General features: G+C 32.5%; 1 protein-coding gene across 1 annotated transcript; it reads right to left on the bottom strand.

The window, feature by feature from the left end:
* Positions 1 to 2334: 2334 nt before the first annotated feature.
* Positions 2335 to 5564, bottom strand: LOC110657230 (uncharacterized). Its single transcript, XM_058143623.1, has 5 exons — positions 5303 to 5564; positions 4406 to 4668; positions 4085 to 4296; positions 3713 to 3977; positions 2335 to 2793 (listed from the first exon to the last, which is right to left on the bottom strand). The coding sequence occupies exons 1-5, from the start codon at positions 5394 to 5396 to the stop codon at positions 2500 to 2502; spliced, it is 1128 nt and encodes a 375-aa protein (XP_057999606.1). The 5' UTR covers positions 5397 to 5564; the 3' UTR covers positions 2335 to 2499.
* Between the last annotated feature and the right edge of the window lie 5564 nt (positions 5565 to 11128).

Genomic DNA, 11128 nt, shown 5'->3' with positions numbered 1-11128 from the left:
ACCACTTGAAATGCTATTATGCTAATTCAATTACTCTTATTAGCTTTTAGTCTTATTATTGGATTAAAAATATTTTATTACTTTATTTTCTTATTGCTAATTGTTATTAGATCTTCTTAGAAATTATTAGAAATATTATAATTGAGTTTGTATTATCATAAATTATTAATTTCTATTATTATAATTGGATTATGGTACTATAAATTGGTATGTTGATTTGGAAGATGAGTATGAGGAGGATAATGAAGATGATGAAGAAGATGAAGAGTATTTTGATATTTCTATTGATGTGGATTGAATATTTAGTAGTTTACTAGTTTATTAAACTTTAATTTTTAGTAGTTTATTAGTGTTTTTAACTTTTAGTAGTTTATTTTTATCTCTTTTGGATTATAAACTAATTATTACTTGCATATTTGTTAGTTATTATTATATAGTTTTATGTTATTTGAGGTGTGATAGCATAATTATAATTTTTTTTATTTTTAATATATATTTTTTATTTTTGCGCCTTGGCTCTCTCAGGTGCGCGCCTGCGCCTTGCGCCTAGGCTCCAAAACATCTTAGCGCCTTGGTGCGCCTTGAGTCTTTGATAACTATGGCTTAAGGAAAAGAGATTTGTCCAAATATTATATATTGCACAAACACCTTATTCCATATCAATGTGAGATAACCCCCTCACATACAAGTATAAACATCTAGAGCGTGAAGCTTGCGAGCAAACACATCTGCAGGTAACATAATATTGAAGTAGAGCAAACTCTAATAGTATGTAGAGAAACTCCACTCCAAAAATTAACTCAATAGAAGAAGGTTTATTCAACTCTTATATGTAGTACAAACACCTTATCCCAAATTAATGTGGGACAACAGTTCCTATTTATACTATTTGAGTCTAAAAGTTCAGATAATAAGATCACAAATCAATACAAATCGAACTTACAATCATATGCATACTTTAAAATATTGTCCTCTTTGGCTCTTTGATTTTACAATTTTGTCCTTGAAAGGCATTCTTGGGAGGAAAAGAATGTGCTTAACTTTATAAAGTTCTGATCCCCTTGACTCAATAAGGAAGCCATAAAAGGAGAGCTGCCCAAAAGTTTATTAACTAGGTTATGTGATGCAATCACGGAATTTCAGAAAATTCACTTTAAGAGGCTTAGGATTATGGTTCAGTTTTAATATAGGGTTTATTAGAAAAATTATAAAATACTTTTTAATTTTTTTATATTTCTATTTTTCTATTTAAAATACTAGTTGATCCTTTATTTAAGTCATTTTGTACTTTCTTAAATGCTAGATTGTTATCCAGATTTCAATAGAAGTCTTTATTTAGGGTGCTCATTGATTAAAGATATGTTATTATTTAGAGTTTTTTCTCGATAAATAAATTTTTTTTTTTATTTTTAAATCAATCCCGGAAAAACTTAACATAGAAAACCAAACTAAAACCCAGGTCAGACCAACCCAAAGACTCAACTTGTAGCTTGAGATATTATTTAGGGTTCTTGTAGCTTAATAATTACTTTTTGGATTCCAAATACTTTAACTTTAGAATTATTTTGAGTTAAGGATTACCTTTGAGTCTGTTTGTAAATTGTAATGTTAGTTCATAGTATTTTTTTTTTAATCAGTACCGATATTCTAGCAGTTTTGAATTGTATGATGCAACTATCACGCATCATTATGAGAATTAAATTGGCATACAGAATGGGGTACAATTGTCAAATATATAGCTAAACACTGCAGAGGGACTATAATCAACAACAAAATTTAAGCAGCGCATTGTAACTCAACTGAAACGACCACCTCTAACCTCCTATGATTGATTACCACTTCCACAAACAAGTCTCAGTCAATCTGTCATATCCATATCAGCATTAATTCTTTTCTACCGGTCTTCTTCCATCTATTGATTTGTGCATCACCAACCATCAATGTAGGATTTCATTCCCATCCAATGGTTGGCGTGCTCATGTACTCTAATTTATCACATTTGTGCATTTTTATTTTACTGCATTAGTAACTAGAAATGCCATGTAAAAGATAACATATCAGTGTAATTTTTTGTAAATTCTAGAGTTCATCCAATAAACAGCGTCTCCAAGGTCAACAACCAAGCTAAGGAGTTTCAAGCATGTCACTTTAACATGGGCGCTGCTAACTATATGATCAATCAGAAGCATTTTAGATACACCACACAAATTGTGCATGTATTTTTATTGATCCACTCAGCAGATAAACTGAGGATCTGTATCAGTCAGTTCATTTTTACGGCTCAATGATTGCCAACTAACTCCAAATAACCATCCCATGTAGGCACAACCAATATTCAAATCCAAATAAAATTCTAGATAATTAATTGTAAGAAACTAAAACAAAATTTATCTTACACAACAAAAATGAGTAATGGAAATTTCAAATATAGCTTGGACAACATAAGAGAGCAACCAAAAAATCTGACCTGAGGTAGCCCACTAACAGTGCGGAAGGTCACTACTCTCCAGTTAACATTGCCTTTATAATCTTATCGGACATCCCATCAATGAAAGGAAACAAGTGCCCAGAACCAGGTAGCTCATGATAGTGAATCCAGGGAAGCCTTTGAGTGATGTAGCGCTGCAACATAACAGGAACAATACGATCTTCATCTCCTTGCCATAGATGAACTGAACCTTCATTATTTGGGAATGGATTATCCAGATCCATAGGATTGAATTCCCAGAAGCCGAATGCAACCATCATGTCACGATGGAAGGATTCATATTCTCCTTGCTGTATCACATGTTCCTGAGTGCGTCACAAATAAAAATAATAAGTAGAGGAATAAAGTAATAAACCTTTTTCTTGAAAAAATAATAACAGTTAGCAGACGTTATAGGATACCAACTCTTGCTATCAGTGCTATTAGACAATTATATCCATAACCAAAGTGCACATTTTCCACACTAAAGTACCCAAACCAAATCCTAGTTTCATCTACATAAAAGATAAACTGAAACTCTTGTAAGATACCAACATCTGATGGATTAGTTGGTTAACAGGCCTGATGTTTTCTCACAACATCAGGCTAACGCACATACAGCTTACAAACTTCAGCATTAACCAGAGGTTGGGTTGGTTACCCACCGATAAAGTCTGCAAACAGACCTAGAATTTGCGAAGTGCTACCATTACCAATCGGTGAAATGTAGATTCTCTTACTAACAGATACCATTGAGAGTCCCATGCTAAGAAAATAAATTCTCAAGACTCAAAAAATCAGAGAATTGCTTTTTCATTTGCAAGTGTGAGCTTTAAGAGACAGTAAGCGAATAATATAATTATTAAAGTAAGAAGGAATTTCGTTCTTAAAATCAATCGCTCAAAGTATCTATTATGCAATGGATAAATCACATGCTCTCCACAACAATGAGAAAGAAAGTTCTCAAGACAGAATGTCATGAACACCACAAGAATTTATTACTCGCAATGAATTCCAAATATCAAGGCCGAGATTTTGACATGGATTTGTCATAGATCAACATTATTTAGTACTGTAATGTAATAATTATTATAGATCAACATTATTTAATAGTGTAATGGAATAATTATTTAAATTAATTATTGTTACTACTAATTATAACTTCTAATTGCCTTTAAATCCATTTTCTTCCAAATTATGCAAGATTAATAGTACATAAAGTTGTAGATAAAAACAGAAGATTACCACATAACTCTTTCCCGTTGAAAGCTTTGCTAAAATTTCTTTGTCTTGCTGAGAAAAAAGATCAGGATTATTAGCTATAACAGTAGAACCAGAGAACCACTTTTGAGTATTCCACCAATAGGTTAGCCACGGGGTGTAGTGGGCAACACGGAGTGCCCACTGATCTGGTGTAGGCTGTTGGTGGTAGGCTTCATTAGATAGGTTTGCAGGAAAACCAAGCCACCAATAGTTAATAACTGGAGCTAATAGCGTAACTCCAGCTAGCCTGTTAAAACAGGAAAAAAAAAAAATCCCTCACATAACATAAGGCACAGAAAGTAAACAGTAAGAAGTAACAATTGCATTCATTTATAATGCTCAGCTAAATAATACCTGTGAGGAATGTACTTGAGACAGCTCCAAGTAAACTCGCCACCCATGGAAAAGGCAATTACATAGAATTTGGATCCAAGACCCAGTTGATCAGCAAGTTCTTCAATATCTAAAGCAAAACTTTTCAACATTTGTTTTGGATGAGGATCGCTCTCTCCATAACCTGGTCTGTCAAAAGACACAATGTAGACCCCTAATTCTTTGACAATTTCCTGGAAGAAACCACCAGTGAATTAGATAATCTTAATCACTGACACATCAAACTCAAAGACTTCAAAGGGATGCAGAATAATAGCAATAAGATAGACAAGCAATTAGTACCGGTGAAAGGTGATTGGCAACAGCAGGATTGTGCCTGCAAGAACCAAAACCATGGACAACTATAATTTTAAACTTGGCCATATTTTTTGAGACACCATGTTCTTTGTAGGCCAAATGTCTCCCATCTCTAAGTTTTATTCTTGGTGCTGTAATAGGAGGCCCACCTGGTGAACCACACACCTTGGGTGGAGGAGGTCGGATCACCTGATAAGCCCAAGCCAAAATCCCCACAAGCAAGACCAATAGTATTTTTGAAAAAATCCCTGAAATATTAATCTCAAATTAAGACACAGTCAACATAATTTAGCTATTTCACACAAAACAGAAGCATTTGAAGCAAATATCTCATATGCAATTATCTTTCCATCACATGGAAGACAGGAAAAAGAGTATCACACCACCACTCACCAACCCAATAAATTGCAGTCCAGTGATGCTTAAAATTTAGAATTTTATAGCATCTTAAACGAAAATTTATATTCCCTTTCTTGTCGCAGTGAAAGGCCTAATCTAGCTAATTAATATCATAATTCAGAAGAAACAAATATATGGAGAAACTTAGCTTACTTCTCATTTGAAAATGATAATATCATCATCTGGCAATGAATAATCTACTCTTTTTTTAGTCGATACTACTCCTTGTTCAAACTCTTTGGTTTCAAACTAAAGTTCCACTTTCAAACCCCTAGGCAATGGACTGGATAGTTTAAGATCCAAAAATATAAGAACCCCAATACATTCCCATTACTACTTTATCTCAGCAACCAAACAGAAAGCACAACAGATTCAAAATAAAGATTACAGAGGATAAAATAGCGATTTCCCATGTACCATTTAAACAAGATTAAAGAAAAATAATCCAATGAAAGAAGAAAGCGAGAAAAAGGGAGAACCCACCAGGAGGAAGCTTAAGAGAACTGTTTTGCTTAGCTCGTCTAGTGTGAGCTCTAGCGGAAGCCGCAGATATCTTCCTGTTCACTCCACCCGCCATTTCCGGATATTGGGAAAGAGAAAGAAATACAGAGTCTAATTATAATTTTCTTCCCAGGAAAGAGATCCGGTTGCGTCGACCGTACAGCAGAAGAAAAAGACAACTCCTGCCTAAAATGAACCCTCCAGTGACAAAGCTTGAGCCTGCAATTTCTTGTCTTGGGTTGGTGTTGACTAATGCTATGTTTGGGTGGGGTCAGAAAATTGTAAATAAGGGTATGTTTGGGTGGGGGTGCGAAAATAGTAAACAAGGGGAAGGATGGAAGAAATGTGTAAGTAAAGTATAAGGTTAAGTAAGGGTAAGGATTAACTTTCTTACCTCTCAAATATCAATTTTTCTTATACTTTAAATTAGGGTGTAAGCAGGGGATGTGAGAGTTGAAAATTATTTTATTTTTTATTTTTCTATTGTATCTTTAATTTTTTATTAAAAATCTAATTATACCTATTAAAAATAAACTTAATGTACCATTACAAATAAATGTCTTCTCTCTCAAGTAGACATACATAGTTTCTCTGTTTTCAATCATTTGTTTTTAAATAGTTTGCTATAATTATTATACTTCAATTGTTATTTTTTTATTTGTTCTTTCAATAGTTTTCTTCAATTATTATGCTTCAATTATCTTTTTTTTTCTAAATTTAAATAATGGACTATTATTATTTACAAATTTAAGATTTATCATAATGAGTTTACCATTTAATAAATTATCTAATAAAAAATGATATTTTTATACTTCTAATAATTATTTATCCTTTTTTCACCTCTTTCCAAACATGAAGAATATACATTACATTTTTTTTAACTTTCTATTAATTCACCTTTTTTCAAACATGAGATTTTTTTTATTATAACCCTCTTCACACTTCCCTTTCCTTACCCTCCCTTATTCTTCCATTAATTACCCTTCCTTCACCCCATCCAAACAGAAACTAAGGAAGGTGGGCTGTGGACTAGGCTGCTTATGATTTTGTGCGGACTAAAATGGCCTTTGCATTGCACATGTGTGTGTATATATATATATATATATATATATTAAAATTAAAATATTAAGATTTATGATTTTAAAGATGACTTTAATAATAAATTATTTAAAATTAATTAAGTAAAAATTTATCTTTTTGAGAAATTATTATGTGCTTTAGTATGTTCCATTTCTAACAAGACATGGGACTCAGTGGTTCTTAATTAATTATATATTTAGAGCATAATATAATACGATATAATTAATTATGTAATATAATGTAATTAATTATGTAGTGCAATCTAAGTTATAAAATAATATAATATAATTATCATTACATTTCTATATTTAATTACAAAATAAAAATATAAATAGTATAATTTAATGATAATTTTAATTTTAATATTTAATTTATTTATAATATTAATAATAAGTGGTGGCGTTACAGTGATTGGTAGTCGAGTAATAATGTTTGTTAAACAGTGTTGTGGCAGCGACAGTGGTAGTTGGTGGTGGTGGCGACAAGATGAAGTAGTGGTAATGGTAATAGCGACGATGGTAACAGGGTAGTGCTGGTGGTGATAGTAACAGTGGTAACAAGGTGATAGTGGTGGCGGCACTAAGGTGGGATAGTAATAAGGTGGGATAGTGGTGGTATATATAGTAGTGGTTGTAAGGTAGTGTTGACAATAAAAAATAAAAAATAAAACAAGTAATTATGATTACATTCATTTTTATATATAATAACTATTACATTACTTTAAGCATAATTGATTATATTATATAATTGTCATTCTATTATATAGAAATTTTTATGTTATTTAATATCATAATCAAATATGTAATGTAATCGTGATTACATTAGAACTTTGATTATGTTATATTGAACATGGCCTAAGAAAATTGTAATAACCTGATTTTAAAAATAAAAATTTTTATATTTTTATATAGTATTTAAATATTATCTAATTAATTTATAATTTTTGTAAAACTTTCATATATATATATATAATGTTATTTCTAAACATATTTTATAAATTATTTAATAATCTAATTTTAATTTAAATGATTAGTTTTAAATATTAATGTTAAACCAATTAACAAAATATATTATTTCATTATTTTTAACCTTAGTTTTAAGATTTGATTTATTGTTATTAATTTGAATATTATTATCAATATTATTTATTATTTAATTATACATATATTAGTATTTTGAGACTTATTTGAAAAACATATAAAAGATCAAGGATTTATAAAAGATTAAGGATTTATTAAGGACTAATTTGAATGTTTTTAGGAATGAATCTAGACAAATGCTTGTCCAAATTCATTCCCAGATTAAAAAAAAAAAAAAAAAGAAGGCATTAGCCTTTTTTTTTTCTCTCTCCCTCTCTCTCTTTCCCTTCTCTCTTCCCGTCACTCTCCCCCTCCCTCTCTTTTTCTTGTGGCCGGTGAGCCACCAGCCTCCATGGTCAGCTAGCGAGGAGTCTCCCACACTAGGCGACACTGGCGAGCAGCCTGCTGGCCAGAGTAGCACCAGAAGCGGCGAAAAACAAGGGAGGAGAGAGAAAACATGCTCACAGGGGCAGCAGTTTCTAGGCGCGATTCTGGCTTCATCCCACCCCTGATTAAGACAATTCTGGTGATGTTGAAAAGTTTATTCTGAGAGCTTTCTTTTGATACTAATTTTGCAGCAAATGGTGGTCGGAGGAGAAAAGTTTCAGGTTTTTCAAGCTTTCCGATTAGATCTATGATGATCCGACCGTTGGATTGACGATTCGAGACCACTGATGGACTCAAAGCGATGAAACCTTCGAGATGGGACCGACCCCTCTTCGATGAACACTGTTTGAAAATGACGGTCATTAGACTGTACAGATCGCTTAATAAGATTTTTAACTTTTTGATGTCCAAAAATTAAATATAATTACATATTAATTATTAATAATTTTTGGGCTTCGTTTAGGTCTGATCAGATTAATGATAGCTTACCGGTGCTTGAGACCGAGTTTTCAGCCAGATTCGGCTGCCCAGCGGCCTATCCTAGAATACAGTCAATATTACAGTTGATCCCAGTATTTTTAAACATTTTGGATGCGTTTCAGGTAGCAGAATTTGCAAAGGCAGTTGTGACGCCCCTTACCCGTCTACTGTATAGTCGAGCAAGAAGTGCCACATTCGGTGCCGGAGCACCCTATCTTGTTTTATCATATCTATTATAAACTTTTGATGTCATTTAAAATATGTATTCAATGTGTAGAATTTTTTTTTTTTATGACTTATTTCTGTGGAGACCCAGACAGAGCCTCCCTTGTTTTATTAGAATCTGGCGGGTTCCACTATCACCTGTTAATATATTCATAGTCGTCTCACATATTTCCATATCATATTCTCTTTTATCATATCATTCACAACTATTTATGAGATCTCAAAATGAAGTATCATCTATTGCATTCATATGGAAATTCATAGATAATAAATTATAAGTTTTCATTTCAATCTCAAGTTTAATTTCAAATCCAAAATGAAATAAATCATAAACTAGTAATTACATCATGACTAAACATAATGAACTAAAAATACTAGTCTATACATGGGCACTACCAAAATACAACTGTAGAGGTGACTAGTAAACATGGCAGATCTGATCAGTTTCTGTGTGAGCACTACTACTGCAGCTGCTGCGGCTGCTGGGATTGATCTCTACCTACGCAACGGAAAGCCAACGCGCTAAGCATAACGCTTAGTGGTGCATAATTTATAATAACAATAATTTAACAATTGAAATAATATCTGCAAATCATAATTTTTGGGTCTTTTACTTTTTTATTGCTCTTTGAAAGCAATTAACATTATCGGGATCTTTTATGATTACTTATTGTATTTTAAGTCTTAATTAATTTTTATCAGTGCCCAAGAAACCTATAACAAATTATAAAGCTGGATGCACGGGTGTATACTGGTTAGACAGCCGTATGTCTATCCAGTATACGTCTGTCAGGCACGAGACCTGCTATCAGGCTTGTAAAGCCAGAAATAAAGTAGGCACAATGGCCAGTAAGTAGGCATATAGCCTATAGAACAATCATACCAGACATATATTGTCAGTTCATGATTTTCTCGGTAGGCAGTACTGCTATCTGTAATCCCTAATTGGTATACCAATTTATCCAAACTAAATAAATAAGTCTAGGTATACTATAGGCAATTAAACATTTTTAATTATTTTAGCACTATTCACTGTTACTATTTTCTGGTATTATTCATTGGTACCATTAATTTCATATTAATAGGACATTAGTCCCAATTTACATATTCATATCATTTTTAATATTTAATTATCCTTATGAGTATTTTAATTATTATATATAGCATTTTTCCCATGAACCTTTCTTTAGGTTCATGTTGATGTATTATCTTTATCTAGGAATTTGACTAGGTTAGGATGTCTATTTAGTCACACTTCCTTCATAACAATTGCTCCTCTATGTTTAAACTTGAATTTTAGTTTTTGAATCACTGAATTTGGGGTTATAGAACTCAAGTTATGGTCAAAATACCATAACTGGTCCCTTTGCCTCTAAGCTGTCCAGAATTTACAATTCCTAGTCAATAAACTTTGACCAGTCATTTGATCATTTTTGGTCATTTTTAGACTTAGGTTCCTTCACAAGATATGTTCCTCAATGTCTTAGGGACTCCCAGGTACAATCTCATAATTTTTCAAGCTTGGTATAGTGAGCTATAGTCAGTGTATTAACCTGGACTCTCAATCCTATAAGGGCATTAACCAACTTCAGGGCAGTATGTTTGACCCTCTTTTTAGGGTCTTTACACTTAGAATTTGGCAAAGGTGTCTAAATCAATGTTGTAGCCCTAAGTATCATGTTTCCAGATCATATTGGCACATCTCAAATGGAATTTCCTAGTGGGAGTTATGGCCAAATGAACACACGGGTATCAAATGGCATTTTGGGTTCAACTTAACATTTTCCAGATTTCAATTGCTAACTTTGGATAATATTTTCCCTACGATGCAATGGTTTCTAGAGCTTGGTCAAAACATAAAAATTGTTGTTCTATGTCTTATAAAACTTTTGGCACTAGTTTCACTCAATTTGCAGCTTTGGAGACCAAGTTATAGCATTTTTACCAAAACTGGTCAAGCATACCAAAGGAACAGTATTTTGGATAATTTCTGGGTTGGCAGTTTTAGAGACTCAAATTATGCTAACAATTTAATTTGGTTAAAAGCAAAACTGGGTCAAGTGGTCTTCATGAAAAGTGTAGCCCTATGTCTAAGATTTCTATTGATGAAATTTTAGGTCATTTGGACCAGTATAGAGAGAGTTATGACCAAATGAACACGTACTATTCATTTAGTCATTTTCTGGGTTGACAGTTTTAGTAACTGAATTTGTGCTAATAATTTGATTTGGTTAAAGGCAAAATCGGATCAAGTGTTCTCCATGAAAAGTGTAGCCCTATGTCTAAGCTTTCCATTGATGAAATTTTAGGTCATTTGGACCAGTATAGAGAGAGTTATGACCAAATGATTTTTGGGTTGGTAGTTTTGGTGACTGAAATTATACTAACAATTTGATTTGGTTAAATGCAAAATTGGGTCAAGTGGTCCTCATGAAAAGTGTAGCCCTATGTCTAAGCTTTCCATTGATAAAATTTTAGGTCATTTGGACTAGTATAGAGAGAGTTATGACCAAATGAACACGTAGTGTTCATTTGGTCATTTTCTGGGTTGGCAGTT

This window comes from Hevea brasiliensis, chromosome 3 (genome assembly GCF_030052815.1).
Source record: "Hevea brasiliensis isolate MT/VB/25A 57/8 chromosome 3, ASM3005281v1, whole genome shotgun sequence".
NCBI classification, from domain to species: Eukaryota; Viridiplantae; Streptophyta; class Magnoliopsida; order Malpighiales; family Euphorbiaceae; genus Hevea; species Hevea brasiliensis.
The sequence above is the reverse complement of the archived record's forward strand: the minus strand, read 5'-3'. Positions and strand labels throughout refer to the sequence as shown.